At 48.2% G+C, this 19,810-nt stretch overlaps 1 protein-coding gene across 1 annotated transcript in view; it reads right to left on the bottom strand.

The window, feature by feature from the left end:
* LOC138283896 (proprotein convertase subtilisin/kexin type 5-like) overlaps positions 1-19,810 on the bottom strand; it is a 570,601-nt gene that overhangs the window by 206,987 nt on the left and 343,804 nt on the right. The window contains exon 12 of the mRNA XM_069222102.1: positions 18,372-18,567. Coding sequence (XP_069078203.1) covers positions 18,372-18,567 — 196 coding nt within the window. The remainder of the gene's footprint in view (positions 1-18,371; positions 18,568-19,810) is intronic.

Here is a 19,810-nt window from a genome sequence, read left to right as displayed (position 1 = left end):
GAGTTATGAGCCAGGCCCCCGACCATCCACTGCTAGGTGGAGACCCTGAGGGGGGCCGTTGGCTGAGCTTCTCCTCCAACTGGGGGGCTGGTAGGGAGCTCCCAAGGGATTCCTGTAGCATCCCAGAATGGGGGGCAGTAACCCCAGGGGTCTTGCACCCCTTCTCCACTCTCACTAGGTCAGGGGTGGGTCCCTGATACTGGTCCCTCAGCCCAGGGTCTGTACCCCGAGGCTGAACAGAGGACAGGGGTGAGTCCTTCCTCACCGTGCCTCCCCATCTGGGCTAACATACCCTCCTCTGGGGAGTGGTACTGCCAGACATCTGAACTGTTAGGGCACCCTTGGGGGTCAACCCTCTCAGCTCTCCTGACACTAAGGGAAACTCATTCCCCAGAATGCAGTCAATGGGCAGCTGGGGACTAACTATGACCCGCCTCTGGGTCACCTCCCCACCCCACTCTAGGGACACCCGGGCCATGGGGTGGAAGAAATCTTCCCCAATGGCTGGAGTCACTCTACATACCTGTCCGGTGTACTGCTCTGATGACACTAGTCTCTCCACAATCATGGTAAGACTAGCCCCTGTGTCTCTCAGAGCGGTGACTGGGACCCCATTCACTCCCACCTGGTGGAAGTGACGACTCCCACCCTCAGAGATCACCAGTTTACCCTCTGAGTCCACCTCCCAACTAAAGGAGATGTAGGCATGGTCTACGACCTGCCCCTGGGGACTACATTCCCCTAAGGCCACATGGGCCACCCCTGTAGAGGTCCCAATATTGGGTGAGTTCTTTGGACAGACAGAGTCCCCCTTCCTGTGTCCTAGCTGGCAACACTCAAAGCAGCGGGGTTGGGAATGGGATGCTTTGGGCCACTGCCCACCAGAACCCCCACCCTGTTTCTCAGATGGGGTATGGGAACCCTTTCTTCCCCCCTTACTCTGGAACTCGTCTGGGTCATCTCTAACCTCCCCCTCACTTTGTCGGGGGGAACCGGAACTACCCTTCTAGGGGTCACTCCCAGATACCTTTTTGGACACTCTGGTGCTTGCCCAGAGGTCCGCCTCCTCAGCAAGCTTCCTGGGATCAGTCAGCTTACTGTCTATCAAGTGCTGGCGCAACTCTGTAAAAGTAGTATTGAGCATATGCTCTCTCAGAATCAGGTCATATAACCCTTTATAATTATCTACTTTGTTGCCCCGCACCCATCCATTCAGTGCCTTACTGGAAAAGTCAAAGAAATCTACCCATGTTTGTGTGGTTTGTTTGGTGCTGTCCCTGAACCTCTCACGGTATCCCTCAGGGGTCAGCCCAAACTTGGCAAGTAAAGTGGCTTTCTGAAGTGGGTATGTGTTTTGATCAGGTTGATCCAATGTGAGAAGTGTGTCCCTCCCCAATGACGGCACATAACCCCACATAGCTACCCCCCATTGCCCTTCAGGAACCTCATGAGCCCTTGGTGCAACTTCATAAGCAGCCAACCATTTATCTATGTCATCTCCCACCACAAAACTGGGCACCACATTCTTGGGTATATGAACCTTCTTTTCTCCAGCAGGTCCTGTCAGTATGCTGCCACCATTATTGCTGGATTCAGACTGTCTCGCCTTGATCTCCAGCTCCTTGAGACTCAGTTCATGAGCCAACAATAGTTTCTTTTCATCCAAAGCTCTTTCAGCTTCCACCTGTTTGGCTGCTCTTTCAGCTTCAGCTTGTTTGGCTGCCCTTTCAGCTTCAGCTTGTTTGGCTTCTCTTTCAGCTTCAATTTGTTTGGCTTCTCTCTCAGCCCTTCTTTCCTCCTGTTGAGCCTCAATTTTCAGTTTTGCCATTTGCAATTGGAACTCCCTTTCCTCTCTCCTTTCCTCTGCGGTCAGGCTTTGCACAGAGACACTGCTCCCCGGTCTGGAAGGGGGCCCAATTGCAGTGGTAACATCATCCACAGATAGCAACAAATCCTCGGAGGGGCCATTTTCTGGCTCCTCTTCCTCATCATCCTCTTCTAAATGGGCTTCTGCCCAGGCCCTCAGCGCCACTTGAAAGTCCTCCTTTTTGGAGGCCCCTTGGGTGGGTACCCTCATTGCCCTGCAGAACCCTCTTAGTTGTTTGACCGTATATGTATCCAACAGGACTAGGTCAAAGTCTCCCATTTGAGACCCAGTCATAGACATGTTGAGTGAGGATTTAGTTTTTGAAAATTGTCAGGAAAAAACGAATTTTGCAAAAAAATATAAAAATCAAGTTGACCTTCAACTGTGGGTAGGTAGTGAAATACTTAGCTACTGTATGTCACTGCACAAATACCAGTCCTATCCTCACCGCTGATCACCAATGTTAGAAATGGGGTTTTTGGTTGGCAGTCAGGTTGCCCTCTGTCCAAGCAAGAACCCTCACTCTAGTCAGGGTAAGTCACACAGAATCCAAAATCAGCCTGTGCCTACCCTCTGGTAGCTTGGCACGAGCAGTCAGGCTTAACTTAGAAGGCAATGTGTAAAGCATTTGTGCAATAAATCATACAATACCATAATATAACACCACAAAAATACACCACACAGTGTTTAGAAAAATATATAATATTTATCTGGGTATTTGCAGGTCAAAAATGATGAAAGATGCAATATGAATTTGTAAAGAGATCACTGAAAAGTGATATAAAGGCCCTCATTCTGACCCTGGCGGTTCTCTACCGCCAGGGCCAACGGGGGCGGGAGCACCGCCGACAGGCCGGCGGTGCTCCCTTGGTCATTCTGACCGCGGCGCTTTGGCCGCGGTCAGAACGGGAAAACCGGCGGTCTCCCGCCGGTTTTCCACTGACCTTAGAATCCTCCAAGGCGGCGCAGCTCGCTGCGCCGCCGAGGGGATTCTGACCCCCCCTACCGCCATCCTGTTCATGGAGGGAAAGCCGCCATGAACAGGATGGCGGTAGGGGGGGGTCGCGGGGCCCCTGGGGGCCCCTGCCGTGCCCATGCCGATGGCATGGGCACGGCAGGGGCCCCCGTAAGAGGGCCCCGCAAAGTATTTCAGTGTCTGCCTTGCAGACACTGAAATACGCGACGGGTGCCACTGCACCCGTCGCACCTTCCCACTCCGCCGGCTCGATTACGAGCCGGCATCCTCGTGGGAAGGGAGTTTTTCCCTGGGCTGGCGGGCGGTCTTTTGGAGACCGCCCGCCAGCCCAGGGAAAAACTCATAATACCCTCCGCGGTCTTCAGACCGCGGAGCGGTATAATGGAGGGCGGGATCCTGGCGGGCGGCCTCCGCCGCCCGCCAGGGTCATATTGAGGCCCAAAGTGTCTTAAGTCTTTAAAAAGCAAACAAAGTCTCTTTCAAGCACAAAGTACCTGGTTTCTGGTGGAAAATCTCCGCAAAGGGGCCGCAGAAGAAGAGATACGTGGAAAAATGGTGTGTGCGTCGATTTCTCCCCAGCACACACGGACTTGCGTCGTTATTTTTCACGCGGGGAAGTTGTGCGTCGTTTTCCGGCCCGCGGACAGTCTCTTTCTGTGGATCGCGGGGATTACCAGATGTCCCGGGTCTGTGCGTGGATTTTCCTGCTTGTTTTCCGGCTGCGCGTCGTTCTGCGGGGCTGCGCGTCGAAATTTCGATCTCACGGCAGGCGTCGCGTCGATTTCTCCTCTGGAGGTCGTGCGGCGTTGTCCTTGCGAAGCCGTGCGTCGAAGTTCCGGTCGTCCCAAAGGCGTCGCGTCGATCAGCGTCAGTGTGCGGCGTTTTTCTCGCCGCAGAACAAGCTGTGCATCGAAAATTTCGGCGCACGGAGCGTCCAAGTGAAAAAGAGAAGTCTTTTTGGTCCTGAGACTTCAGGGAACAGGAGTCAAGCTCTATCCAAGCCCTTGGAGAGCACTTTCACAGCCAGACAAGAGTTCAGCAAGGCAGCAGGCCAACAGCAAGGCAGCAGTCCTTTGTAGAAAGCTGACAGGTGAGTCCTTTGAGCAGCCAGGCAGTTCTTCTTGGCAGGATGTAGTTTCTGGTTCAGGTTTCTTCTCCAGCAAGTGTCCGATGAGGTAGGGCAGAGGCCCTGTTTTATACCCAAATGTGCCTTTGAAGTGGGGGAGATTTCAAAGAGTGGCTAAGAAGTGCACCAGGTCCCCTTTCAGTTCAATCCTGTCTGCCAGGGTCCCAGTAGGGGGTGTGGCAGTCCTTTGTGTGAGAGCAGGCCCTCCACCCTCCCAGCCCAGGAAGACCCATTCAAAATGCAGATGTATGCAAGTGAGGATGAGTACCCTGTGTTTGGGGTGTGTCTGAGTGAATGCACAAGGAGCTGTCAACCAAGCCCAGCCAGACGTGGATTGTAAGGCACAGAAAGATTTAAGTGCAAAGAAATGCTCACTTTCTAAAAGTGGCATTTCTAGAATAGTAATATTAAATCCGACCTCACCAGTCAGCAGGGTTTTGTATTACCATTCTGGCCGTACTAAATATGACCTTCCTGCTCCTTTCAGATCAGCAGCTGCCACTTCAACAATGTATGAGGGCATCCCCAATGTTGGCCTATGAAGGGAGCAGGCCTCACAGTAGTGTAAACACGAATTTAGGAGTTTTACACTACCAGGACATACAACTACACAGGTACATGTCCTGCCTTTTACCTACACAGCACCCTGCTCTAGGGGTTACCTAGGGCAACATTAGGGGTGACTTATATGTAGAAAAAGGGGAGTTCTAGGCTTGGCAAGTACTTTAAAATGCCAAGTCGAAGTGGCAGTGAAACTGCACACACAGGCCTTGCAATGGCAAGCCTGAGACAAGGTTAATTGGGCTACTTAAGTGGGTGGCACAACCAGTGCTGCAGGTCCACTAGTAGCCTTTAATCTACAGGCCCTAGGCACATATAGTGCACATTACTAGAGACTTATAAGTAAATTAAATAGTCCAATCAGGTATGATCCAAAGTTACCATGTTTAAAAAGGGAGAGAGCATATGCACTTTAGCACTGGTTAGCAGTGGTAAAGTGTGCAGAGTCTAAAGGCCAGCATAAATGAGGTCAGAAAAAGAGAAGGAGGAAGGCAAAAAGTTTGGGGATGACCCTGTCAAAAAGCCAGGTCCAACAGCAACCCACCCATGCATAATATGTCACACACAGAAACAATAACACTGCATTTACATCCCCACAGGTATCCCAGCCAATGTCACCGGAGAAGAGGTGCCAGCAATGTCCAGTCCCCCCACAAAAGAGGCCCACAGTGATGACAGCAACTTTGCTCGCCTGCATCTGGATGACCAACCTGGCCCATCATGGACATCCGGACAGCCAGTTACCTAGCCACAGTCACACACCACCACAGAGCCTCCCCCATCAGGAAACACCACCACAGCACCCACCCAGCGTACCCATGCCTCTGTCCCCAGGACACGTCAATCAGCAGTGTGTCCACCACAACAGGGACCCCAGGGAACACCTCATACCCAAGACAATCAGGGACCTGGGGTCAGTGGCAGTGGGCACACGGTTCAGGGGACAGAGGCACAGGATAACAGGGAAGCTGGGAGTATTGCTGTGCGCCAGGGCGAGGACAGGCCCAGGCACCGACTCTCCAGGAGGCACTCACCGAGATCCTCGGAGCATACCAACATTCCCAGGATACGCTGGGCCAGAACATGGCCAACGTGCAGGAGAAATGGTGGCTGCAGGAGGTACAGTACCAGGGGATTAGGCAGGACTTGAAGGCCATTAACACCACCCTGGTCTCCATTGCAGGGGTGCTGGCAGACATGGCAAACATTATGAGGGAGGCATTCTTACAACAGCAGGCCCCTGCCACTAGCCATACATTTGAACAACCTTCTACCTCTGCTGCCACTAGTGGACAGGAGGCCCTGCCTCAGGACTCCCAGGCCACCAGCACCCCTGCCCCTGCAGAAGGAGAACCACCCCGCAAACATTCCCTGCGATCCAGGCAGAAGCCAGAGACTATTGCCAAGACCCCCACCAGGAAAAAAGACTCTCCTGATTGTCACCCTTGTGTCCCACTCTGTCACCCTGTCCACCTTGAACTGCCATTGCTCCCCTTCCTATGCCCCCTTAGACCATGCAACTGTGCTACAAATAGACTGGAACAATACCCTCCATCATCACCCCAGCCCATTGCACTTCCCCCTTTTATTCTTAGAACTGCAATAAACACAATTTGGAAAAATACAAGTATGTCAAATGATTTGAGTATGTATTAGTATAACAAGGTTCAAACATTGCAAACCAACTGTACAATAATGTGCACATAGGATAGACCTGTAGTTGGCTGCAGTGAACACACCAGGAGCGATAGTGGGGCACCAACATCTGCAAAAAGAGTTGCCAAAGGGTACAGTGAGTGGGCATAGAAGTGGGAAATAACAGCCTGCCAGTGACAAAGTGAAACAAAAAAATGACAATGAAATGTGAATTACCACTGTCTTACCTGTGTGTCATTGGAAATATGGTTGAATCACTGGAGTTATGTTGTCCTCATCCTCATCCTCTGCCTCCTCATCTTCACTGTCCACAGGGTCCACTGCTGCCACACAGCCATCTCCAGCCTCCTTCTCCTGCAGAAAAGGCACATGGCGTCCCAAGGCAAGGTTATGCAACATGCAGCAATCCACGATTATCTGGCAGACCTTCTTGGGTGAGTAGCACAGGGATCCACCTGTTAGATGGAGGCACCGAAACCTCGCCTTCAGGAGGCCATAGGTACGTTCAATGACCCTTCTTTTTCGCCCATGTGCCTCATTGTAACGTTCCTCTGCCCTGGTCCTGCGATTCCTCACAGAGGTCAGTAGCCATGATAGGTTGGGATAACCAGAGTCACCTGCAAATATCGAGGGATAACATTTAGCCACACACTATCCCATATGGCTCATACCATACCCATACACCAACATCCACAGGGTGGGAACCAGGGCTCACCTATTAGCCACACCCTGTGCCTCTGTAGTTGGGCCATCACATTTGGGATGCTGCTATTCCTCAGGATAAAGGCAGCATACAATGAACCAGGATACTTGGCATTGACATGGGAGATGTACTGGTCCGCCAGGCACACCATCTGGACATTCATTGAGTTAAAACTCTTTTGATTTCTGAATACCTGTCCATTATACCGGGGGGGGGGACAAATGCAATATGTGTTCCATCAATTGCCAAAATTATGTTGGGGATATGTCCCATTGCATAGAAGTCAGCCTTCACTGTGGCCAAATCTTCCACCTGAGGAAGTACAATATAGCTGCACATGTATTTTATCAGGGCAGACAACACTCTGGTCAGCACTATTGAGAACATTGGCTGTGATATTCCTGCTGCCAAGCCCTCTGTCACTTAGAAAGAACCAGTTGCCAAGAAATGGAGCACAGATAGGACTTGCTCAAGAGGGGGGATCCCAATGGGGTGACGGATATCAGATATCAGATCAGGCTCCAGTTGGGCACACAGCTCTGTGATCGTGGCCCTGTCAAGTCTGAAGGTCAGTATTATGTGCCTGTCCTCCATTGTTGCCAAGTTTACCATGGGTCTGTACACAGGGGTATGTCTCTATCTCCTATTCATCCGCAGCGGTTGCAATCTATGGGGCAAAAGAGTGAGGAGCCGGTCATCAACTGTACAATGTAACCACAACAATACAATGCATGATGTTATTTTGAAATGTACATGTGGCATTTGCCCTTTTTGTACAATTGTGAACTGTGACGCAGTTATAATCCAGGGCCTGCCCCACCGAAATGGCGCCCGCCTGTCCTGTGTGGAGGGACAGTTGGAATTCAGCTGACGTTGTGTGCTGTTGCGGGAGGCGGTTGGGAACAGATGTGCAATGCCTCATTGGGTAATATTGGGCCCTAAGGGGTACAGTGGCCAATAGTGATGTACGGAGGACCTGAGATGCTGGGCACGGAAGACGGCGGAGGCCTAGCTGGGGATGGCCTCCCAACAAGGAAGGGGTGCCCGTCGAACCCTGACCCCCTGATGGCCCACATACTGGCGGTGGCCTATCTGGAGCTGGATGGGCACTTGAGGGCATCACAGCAGCCACAAGAGGTGAGTACAGAACCCATCATTACAACTTACGCATGGTAGGGTGGTATCTGGGTGGGGGATATGTGTTTGTGGGTGCCCCTAGGCAAGGCCTGACATTGCAGAGTAGGTCCCATGTTGGGCAGGGTTCTGATGTGATATTCCTCCTACCTAGCTAGTAGGCATCCACTACTGGGCAGGGCTGTGTGGGTCCCAGGTATGCTGCAGTTGGCGGTATTTGTCCCTCCCCATGCCCTGGTGACTAGCATTGTTACAGGTAGTGCACTGCATAGTGCTTAGGGCTGTTCCTTGTGTGTGAGGGAGCTGTGTGTGCCAACAGTGGTGTTGGTGCAGCCATTAAGCAAGTGTTTCCTTTGTCTCTCTCCCAGAGGACCCAGGAGGCAGAGTCCACCAGCAGTGAGGGCACCAGCGGGATGGAGGGCGAGGGGAGCACCAAGGCTGAGAAAGGTGGGGACAGTTCGGACACAGATACCTCCTACGATGGAAGCTCTGTTGTGGTGGACACCTCTATGTCCACCCCAGCTACAGGTCCATCCGCCACCCTCCGTACCAGCACCGCCCTCCCAGCAGCCCCTCAGCGAGCTGCCCGTGCCCGCTCACCCAGGAGGGTGGCCATCTCCTTCGCCCGAGGCACCTCAGGCCCTGCCCCAATTATCCCTGCTGCCCTCAGTGAGGAGGCTATTGACCTCCTAAGATCCATCTCTGTTGGGCGGTCAATCATTGTAAATGCCATCCAGGGGCTAGCAGCCCAAATGCAACAAACCAATGCATTTCTGGAGGGCATTCACACTGGCTTGGTGGCCCAACAGAAATCAATCCAGGCTCTGGCCTCCTCTCTGATGGCAGCCATTGTCCCTGTTTCCACCCCCCCCCCCCCAACTTCCTCCACCCAATCCCATTCCCTTCAACCCCAACCTATCCCAAGCACACAGGCAGACCAGCATGCACACAAAACAACACACAAGAGTGGTTCAGGCAAACACAAGCACCACACTTCATCCCACAGGCACTCACACGAACACCATCCAGATGCAGACATACCAACATCCAGTGCCTCCATGTGTCCCCATCCTCCTCCTTAACCTCCTTCCCATTTGCGTCTACACTCACACCTGCATGCGCTGCATCCTCATCCACTACCGCCATCACCAGCACACCTATCAGAACACACACCTCACTGGCAGACACCACCCCAACAGCCATGCACACGTTCCCTGTGTCCTCTCCCACTGTGTCTGTGCCCCCCTCCCAAGGCACACAAATGCAAGCACTCAGACACCCAACAGCAATCCACCTCACAACAGCATCCAGCCCATGCACCTGCACCCAAACACAGCAGACAGACACCTCCTACAACCATTCCCTCTTCCTCCACTCCCAAACCTTCTCCCTCTTCCCGCCCCAATGTCCCTAAGCAGCTTTACTCTCCACCATTGCCCTCTTCCCTACCCATCACCCCCATCCTTCACGTCGGGCCAGGGTGGCTAAAATCCAGACAAGCACCTCAGCCACCCAGTCCACGGGCCTAGTAGTGTCCACAGCAACTTGTGGTGTGAAAGGATCCAGGGCAGCAGGCAGCCTGACGGAAAGGGTGCCTGCCCCCAGTGCTGCCAGGAAGGGCAAGGAGCCATCCCCAGCTGCTGCCAGGAAGGGCAAGGGGCCTGTACCAGCAGGCAGGAAGGACAAGGGGCCTGGTGCAGGGACTCAGTCGTAGCCCCCACTACCAACTATGTTTGTGCAGCGGTCCAAGGCTGCAGGGGATGGGCAGGTGCTTCCCCCCACCACCAGCAGTAGCACCACCACCAGTGGTCATCCGTCCGAGGCTGCAGGGGATGGGCAGGTGCCCCCCCCCCCACCACCAGCAGCAGCAGGAGCAGCACCAGTGGTCAGCCATCTGAGGCTGCAGGAGATGGGCAGGTGCTTCCCCCCCACCAGCAGCAGCAGTACCAGTGGTCAGCCGTCTGAGGCTGCAGGGGATGGGCAGGTGCCTCCCCCCACCACCAGCAGCAGCTCCGCCACCACCTATGGTCAGCCGACCAAGGCTGCAGGAGATGGGCAGGTGGTTCCCCCCACCATCACCACCAGCAGCAGCAGCAGTGGGCAGCCATCCGAGGCTGTAGGGGATGGGCAGGTGCTTCCCCCCATCTCCACCAGAAACAGCAGCAGCACTAATGGTCAGCCGTCCGAGGCTACAGGATATGGGCAGGTGCTCCCCCCCCACCACCAGCAGCAGCACCAGTGGTCAGCCGTTCAAGGCTGATGGGATGGGCAGGTGCTTCCCCGCACCACCAGCAGCACCAGTGGGCAGCCGTCCGAGGCTGCAGGGGATAGGCAGTTGCTTCCGCCCACCACCACCAGCAGCAGCACTATCACCACCACCACCAGTGGTCAGCTGTCCGAGGCTGCAGGGGATGGGCTGGTGCTTCCCCCCACCACCAGCAGCAGCACCAGTGGGCAGCCATCCGAGGCTGCAGGGGATGGGCAGGTGCTTCCCCCCCCACTACCAGCAGCAGCACCACCACCACCACCACCACTACCACCACCAGTGGGCAGACATCGAAGGCTGCAGGGGATGGGCTGGGGTCTCCCGCACCACCAGCAGCAGCTGCAGCACCACTGATCAGCTGTCACCGCAGGCGGACAGTCTGTAGTCCTGCATCCATGGACTGTTGTGCTTTCTTAACCCTGCAAATCCTGTGGGTATGACACCCAGCTGTGAGACTGTGACCTTGCACTCCCCAAGATCTGCATCACGGGGCATGATGCCCCCACCAGAACCAGTGGGTATGGCACTCACTCACCCCATTCTCAGCAGGATTAGAAGCACAGGGCACGATGCCCTCTCCAGAACCAGTGGGTATGGCACTCACTCAACCCATCCTCAGCAAGATCAGAAGCACAGGGCACGATGCCCCCTCCAGAACCAGTGGGTATGGCACTCACTCACCCCATCCTCAGCAGGATCTGAAGCACAGGGCACTCACTCACCCCATCCTCAGCAGGATCTGAAGCACAAGGCACGATGCCCCCTCCAGAACCAGTGGGTATGGCACTCACTCACCCCATCCACAGCAGGATCTAAAGCACAGGGCATGATGCCCTCTCTAGAACCAGTGGGTATGGCACTCACTCACTCCATCCTCAGAAGGATCTGAAGCACAGGGCACGATGCCCCCTCCAGGACCAGTGGGCAAGTCACTCACTTGAGAGACTGTGGCCTTGCACTCCCCAGGACCAAGCAGTGGGCAAGTCACGCACTTGAGAGACTGTGGCCTTGCACTCCCCAGGACCAAGCACAGGGCATGTTGCCCCCCCCAGAACCAGTGGTGTTGCTCCATCTGCTGGCTGATGTGCCCCCCCTTCCCTATCCCACTGAGGTGCCGCCTATTTTTGAACTGATGCCCCTGCAGTGTTCTCTCCATGTTGTTGCAGGAGACTAGTGGGCCTTGGACTTTGTCATGTGGCCCTGTGGCTTACGCACATTCAGGACTGGGCAGTGTCCCTAGATTTGTACATATGTATATATTTTTAGATTGGATGTACGTATTTTTGATCTATTTATATTATTACACTCACTTTCATCTATTCGTGTTGTCCTTGCAATATTGGTGTTGGGGTGTGGGTGTGTGTTGTGCATGTGTGTGTCACTCTCTTTTTCCTCCCCACCTCCCTTGTGAGCTAGGCGGCTGTACTTACCATGGTTGTCTTCGCCACTGTTGGTGTTAGTGGTGGAGCAGGACGTAAAATATCATTGGGAAGATTTGCAGCTCGGGCTCCATGGCGGCGTGGTTCTTTCCTGTGTCTCTAAACGTGAGTCGTTTCCCTTCTGTGCAGTGTTTCCGCCAGGCTTTTGATGTCGTTGGTACCACCCCAGAAAAGGTGATGGATTGGATTGTCATTCTACGGTGGGAGGAACATGGTATTCCGCCTGGCTGTAGGCGGCTACCGCTGTGGTGGCTGTTGTTTTCGCGCTGGGGGTTGGTGTGGTAAAGTGGCTGCCTATCTGAGCTCTTTCCGCCATGGTCATAATTTGGCGGTATTTACCGCCACCCTGTTGGCGGTATTACCGTCACTTTATCACCGACAGCCAGGGTTGTAATGAGGGCCTTTATGTGCAAAATTGCAACGTTCTCAGAATTGTTCTGTTCTAGCTGTCCTTTGAAATATTTTTCTGTACACGTGACAAAATTATTTTTTCCCAATATTCATAAAACATTTTTTTATAGAAGTTCACAAAGGCTGCAAAATAAAAAACGTTTGCATTCCAGAGACTGGGAAGTGGGCAAGCATTTCATATCTTCAAGTCTTTGAAGAAGCCACCATGGAGCAGGACTGTCACCGCCAGACTGTCTGATCCTGTGCTGTGGCGCTGGGCATTGCTAGCCAGGGAACATTCTGTGACTCATGTATAACTGAGGGTGAGGGCATCATCTTTAAATAGTACATCACAAACAGATGAGTAACTCATTCAACTGCCTTGAAACAAACCCAGAAACTTCTCTTCTGGGTGTAATAGAGAAAGGCCCACGTAAAAACGTGGTGTTTCACCAAAGTAAATTGTTTTTTTACTAAAGCATGCAGACTTCCCACAAACTAATATATGTTGCAAGGCCACAATAATAATTTTAAACAACATTAGTAACTTGTTATCTTCCTGTACTCCTACCTTAAACAATGGTGAAATATAAAGTAACAAATGTTCAGCTAATCAGTCCAACGTAAACAAGAATGCTAAGCCACTGCCACCAAGAGAGAAATATGTGGGAGCAGTGCCACAAGAGCCATCAGGACTCACACTGTCAGATGTAATGAAGGCTTATTTCACATGAGAACCTCCCTGGAAATTAAAGTGGATGCCTTGGCCACTGACCTCAATCTGGTGTGTATAGATCCAATAGGAATCATGAAAAATAAGAGTTGGTCACTAAAAATGAGTGCCATGGGGCACGCGGCAGGCCCAGGGCACATTATTTTTTACTTAAAATGTATGGTCCGCCCCCCCTCCCCTCCAATGAGGCACATGTCAGGCCCAGGGAAGCATTATTTTATGCAGAATAGTCAAAAAAAGCGCTGCAAAAATGCAGCAAAATTCCCAAATTCATGCTGCAAAATCCCCAAATTCATGCCACAAATCTACTAATCCATGCTGCAATATCCTGTGGGGCTCTGATTATAGTCAAAGGTAAAATGTGCATGGCATTTTGTAAAAACAGAGTAAATAAGAAACATGCTGACACAAAGGAAACATAAACACAGAGAGGCACACTACTCCGGCAAAATTAATAAAAAAAAACCACTAGGTTTATTTGTTACAAAGAGAGTTGCTGTCAAGCTGCTTCCACCTAGTCATCAAGTGATCACTTCTCTGAGCTTCTGCATGTGCAGCAACGTTAGACATATGCACTTAAAATACACAATAATGGTCAAATTCACAAGCCATTCAAGTGATGATACGCCTTTCAGCAAGCAGGGATTATGCATTAAAGCCGCTTCTAGTATTCAAGTATATTCCATTTTATTTTAAAGGCCTGGCTCTGGGTTACTTTTTTCCTCTCAAAGGAAAGCTAAGAAGCTTAGCTGCCAACCCCAGCAGAGAGCAAACTGGGGACATGGTGGTGGGTCCCAATGAGGCAACCTGCTCCAGTTCCCCACTCTAGCCTGCTACTGCCGCCGAGCTCGGAGGAGGAAATGACAAAGGGATAGGGAAACTTTTATTTGAAAGAAACGTGCCTAAGTGGAGACACAGGGCTTGAAGCACCATCCAGGAAGAAAAAATAAAAATTCATAGCAAGAACATCTTTTCCAACATCACCTGTGAAAAACAGAGGGTCAACCGGCAGCAGTTCTTGACTCACCCCAAGAAAATAAACACAGAAATAAACTCACAGATAATGCGATGTCCTGAGTGCAGCAGCAGCGCCATCTCCTCCCTTTAATTTGTCACCAAAGTCACCGCCATTTTCCTTTCACTGTTTATAAAAATAATAGAAGGCACTCCCAGTGAACAAGCAGCAGAGTCCCAGTCTGCCCGAAACTACCACAAGTGTCCCTATGAACTGCAGTTTGAACCCTGCACGCAGAGATACCCTTGCAAAGCGCACAATTGACAAAAGGAAACCACAGGTCCCAGAGTTCCATGCACTGAGTGCTTGAAACAACAGCGACAACGATCCCAGTCGATTGTTTTGTTTCGTTAAAATGCAGGTTTATTTTTAGTCACTATTGTGGGTTGACAATACAGCAACCCTCAAAGCCACGCACGTCTTAACTTTCAAGCGTGTTTATGTGTAAATACCTGGGAAACAATACAAGGTGGCTCACAAGCAGTCTTTATCTTGTACGAAATCAGTGAAGTCAGTAATGGTGTTTGACCATAAGTGCTGGTGTCAGGGATTTGGCACACACCAACCTAATATATTATATATAACAAGTGCATATTTTCATTAACGGAGAAAGAAATTCTGACTTTGGGGGAACTGTTTTCTGAGGTTTCACTAGAAGAGAATGTTAGTATGTTATAGAAAGGACAGTGCTGATGGGGTGCTCGACTGTAAAGTAAAATAAAAGTGCCTGCACAGTGAAGTAGCCAGTGAAAGGACACTGGCCATCAGCTAAACAAGTGACCGGAAGCTGTACTTAGTCCAGGCTCCACTGGATGGCACTGATGGCAAAAGCAGAGCAGGAACTGAAAGCAGACAATGTGAGACGTCATGCTGGCCAATAAGAAGCAAATAAATGAGATTGGAATGAACAAATGGAAGATAACACTGAATAGAATTATACTAAACTATGCATAGAATTGGAATGTGACTCAGAAGAGTACTTTTGCTTAGTTCAGTAGTTTTTTTTTTTTAACACTTGTGCCATCTGACATAATCTCACAAACAGGTATTGATACACACTTAGGGGATGAGGCTGGAAGGCTTGAAAGACTCAGAGCTGAAGGGTTATCAAATAACTTAGACTGTTCCACATAGCAGAATCAAAATTATGAAAATATAATCAGTCACATAAATGATGAGTTCCTCTACCCTTTTTGGGAAATCTCGTTTGAGGACAAAATAGAGTCTGTAGTGTAAAAGGGTTATGTAATAAGTACACAGTAGACACACAAACTTTAAGGCAGAGCTCTCTGTGCTGTGGACATGCAGCCATGCTGACATACAGCAGTGTTGTCTCTTGCATAAGGGGTAAAAAAAAGATGCAAAATAAAAAGCAAAATAATATTATGTGACTTCTCGCTTCAATTTCATTATTGGAAAAGTTACAAATCCAACGTTCTGGTAACTGAACCAAACAACCACTGACTTTAGGAGTTGGAACATTTTCCACTCCTCCAGACCATAACCCACAAAGACAATCTTGTATCGCATTTCATCATGAAATCTCTCCACCAAGGTGCCCTCATCCCTCTTCTCAACATCGTTAATGCCTCCATCGATCAAGAATGTTTCCACACAACCTCAAAGTAAGACAGTTACACTCAAACACTGCAAAAGTAAACCTTGAACATAAACGATCTCCCCAACTACTGCCTCATCACCCAGCAGCTTTTTGGAAAAAAAATGAGAAAGCAGTTACCATTCAATGTCAAGGTCACATCAGCAAGAACAACGTCCTCTGAGATTATCAGTGAGGCTTTAATCCAGGCTACAGCACACAGACGGTTACCTGTCAGGTAGTCAAGAATGCCCTTACGATCACCAGAAAGAATGACTCCTGCCTCCATATCCCACTCAGCCTCACCACAGCCTTTGCCACAAACAACCATCAACCACAGATCAATAAGCATTGAAAGAAACTCATATAGCTTTTTTAGAAATGGTCCTGCAGTGGCTCAGTTCATATCTCTCCAACTCCTTCTAATCCATGCTTTAAGGGCCATCCAGCTCTCAGAAATGGCTCAGTTCCAGTTAAGTGCTCCAAAGATTCATCCTGTTCCCAAATATGTTCAACCTCTACGTAGAATCACTTGTCACCCTGCTCACCAAATGCACCATCGAGATCCACAAATACACTGACAAGATGAAACTTACATCTTTACTGCCTATGGCACTCAGCAACTCAAAAAACAGCCTCATTATCATTTTGAAACGGATGGGCAGTAACTATCTAATGTTCAATTCAACCGAGAACAACAAACAGGCACAAATTCAGGAGATACTGTCCCCGACAGCTTGCCTCCTTGGCTGACAGCCAACACTAAATCACTTGAATTCATCTTAGATTGACCTCGTCTTCAAACAACACGTCACCAAAATTCTCTAAGCCATCAACAATGAAGAAAACAGTGAAGAGACCAATCCTTGAGGAACTCATATTTTTTCTATCTAATAATATATACATTGTCCTCTATTGTCTATAAGCATATAATGGCAATTGGCAGAATTGTTATTAAACGATTTCAACCAAATATTCAAAAGTTATTTATTAAGCTCATACTATTCAATATTCAAAATCAGGGATGCAAGTAAGTACCCCCTTTGGAAGACCTGACTCACCTATTACTGACTTTATTCACATTCATTTTTAAAGTGCCAGGTTTTACACATAGTTTACTGATAACGATGATAAGCTGCCCTCCAAGGTCAGCAACTGACTGCATAAAGACGACTATTTTACTTTATCAAATACAATGGAAAAATGATGAATGCACAATAACTGCACTGATGGGATATCTGAACTTGGTGCTTTCTTGTTTGCCAAGGACACCACCATTCACCTTTAGAATCCTGCGTGTACAATTTAAATTATATTGCGCTTTAAGTACACATTTTCAATAACTGTATAGGTTCATCTCCTATCCAACCGATTATTGATTCATAACTACAGTGAAAAATAGTTCACAATCAGCTGTAAGCAACATTATTCAGCTACGAAACTTTTAGGATGGTGTAAAGGCCATTATGATCAGAACGAATCCTACACCATTTTGACTGTGTACTTGTCTTAGCCAATTTACGTAAATCTACGTAATGCAAGTGAAAATAAATATGGATCAATAATACATGTAAGATGTTGGAGCAATTGTACTAATCAATGCACATTCGCACATTTATTACTACGGTTCAAAGGCTAAATTCAATGTTATTCCCTAAGTACGATGAAAATTGTTTACAGCCTCACCGATTCTGTTCGACTTTTACGAAACTTAATTAACATTCAAAAGGCCTCTTCGGTATAATTTTACCTTTCTGCATTAATTTAACCACATATATTGTGGTTTTGGACCAGGAACCTTTTTATTAAAACAACGGCAAAGGATAGAAAGGATCATGGCATAAACCATTTATGCATTGGTTCAGAATGTAACATGGCATTGCCATTGTTGAGGGAGAGGATCAGAAACAATACTCACTCGCAACTTCACCTCTCGTGAGTCAGGCCCATTCGCACACGCAACAATGGCAATATGTATCACATAAATGTTGCATCGTTGTAACTAAGCATGTTAAATGCACCTCATGCCAGTTGGCTTTCTGGGACCAGTTTATGCTGCTTTATTGTGGCTGGTCGCATGTTTTGGCTTCCCGCCTTGGTCAAAATCACAACATTAATTGTGCCCAGTCGTCTTTAAAAATACATGATTTCATTATGGACATCGTAAACAGCCTCTTAGTTATATTTAGGAAATAGAGAAAAGCAATAATTCCACTGGTTAATTTGAGGTGGTGGTTTCTGGTGCGGGAACCAGCACTTATTTTTGAGGGCCGGCACTTAATTTTCTGTATCAGGCATTTACTGCGAGCGAAAGACATATGGGAAAGAGAAAAACGAAAAAGTATCACAAAGGGAGACTGCAGAACGTTGCACGAGTGAGCTGAAGAGGCAGGGGGTGGCTGTAAATGGATTAAAGATGCCTGAGATGGCTTGCACATCTAAATGTAGCAGCTCTGTTTTTCAAAGCAGAGTTCTTGCACCGGCACATTTTTATTTACAAATTAAGCAATGGATAATTCCCTTTACAAAATATTGTGTGGACTACATATTAATTAGTTCATATCCATGTCAACAATCATGGTAACGAATGAACAAAGATTAACAGTGATATTGGTCAAATCTGCATCATGAAATTACTCATTTAACCTCGTTGGCTACACCTGATGCATTTGGATGTGTGTCTTATGTGTTTACATATAGCTTGAAGGGTATAAGTGTGTATATCTAATGTAGGTGATTGGGTAAAAACAATGCTATAATTTTGACGAGTGCAGCAATATATATGTATATGTATATGTATATATATATATATATAGAGAGAGAGAGACAGAGAGAAAGAAAGAGAAACATAATCATTCAACAATTTGTAACGAAAAAATTCAGATAAAGCATGTAACACTCTGCTTACCCAGTGGGACAGTGAAGAATGCACAGATGTAACAATTTGTAGTAGCCAGAGGCACATGTAATGCAGTCTTTGGCAGATCCTCCATTGCATGTTGAACACACTGGATTACACTTTAAACAGTAGCCGAGCTCAACACCATTTGCCTCTTCACTGGTGGTATACATCGCCGGAGGACATTCCTTTTCACATGTATTGTCTAAAAACGTAAAATAAGAAACTATGTTAGCTATGCTTAGATTAACAGAATGACTAAAATCATCCAGTGTCTGGCCCTCCAGAACATCTGTGAACGTCCAGTCTTTTGCATAACTACTACCAAAGAAGTGAATCAATGAAACCATCAGCTAAGCCACCCCTTTGCCTGCAGCCTTCAAATACTTACAGCTTTAGGTGTTGATTGCATACTATGCATCACTCAACACAAAGACAATGTAGACGCTATAGTATTTTCAGTACTCAAGCTTTAATTTCATATATGCTGCAATCATATGTTCTAATTTCAAATTCTATTGATTCACTTGACTCATGCACACATGGTGATGAGGTTGTACACAAGGGAGTATGTTTAAAAAAATATACTGGGTAGTCATCTATGGACTTTTGTCTAAGCAGACTATTACACAGACAAAAAGGTGATGAAACTAATGTTTGAATTCTACTCAGCTACTGGCGATTGCTCTGGGCTGCATTCCGAATCTTTGATTCTTTTGTCCACTGTGCCATTCTAGACAGAGACCCGTCTTATGCAAATCAATCTTGGTCCTGCTCAAACAGGACCAGGCAGACTATTAGATATTGCCTTCAAAATATGTGTATTTTACATGACTTCTTACTAACTGAACTAGACAATATTTGGATGTAATCTTGCAGATGGCATCCAATAAGCAAGCACCCATGGCATGTTAATGAATTTACATAGGAAAGAAAGTTATACGTGGAGGAACACTATCAACATTTTGTAAAGACATGACTGCAAAAATTGAATTCTTTGTTGTGAGACATATAGCTCAAGATTGTTTCATTGTGAACCAAGGCGAAGACAATACTGTGGTCACCCTGAACAAACACATCTGCCTCATCACAATTCTATCAGAGGAAATCTATTTGTTAATATTTTATGGTGGGAGTGGGTTATAGTATTATACCTGGGCATTTACCACAATTGTTAGAGCCATACGCTCATCCTTCAATTAATATAGTTATAACTCTAGTCACAAATGATCATAAGTGCTGATGAGATAAACCCTTCATACCCAATAACCCATACTACAGAAGAAATAAAAATAGGGTGCCGAAAACATAACAGCAGATTTAATTATTTTAGTATATTGAATAATTAGGAATCCAATTCTATGCTCTCAAAATATTAGTTACTGTCAACTATGAATAGCCGCTGATGGCATCTATTATTTAACAATAATAAAAACCAAGTAGAATGA

This window comes from Pleurodeles waltl, chromosome 3_1 (genome assembly GCF_031143425.1).
Source record: "Pleurodeles waltl isolate 20211129_DDA chromosome 3_1, aPleWal1.hap1.20221129, whole genome shotgun sequence".
Lineage (NCBI taxonomy): Eukaryota > Metazoa > Chordata > Amphibia > Caudata > Salamandridae > Pleurodeles > Pleurodeles waltl.
Note: the sequence above shows the minus strand (reverse complement) of the source record. Positions and strands in the feature narration are given on the sequence as shown.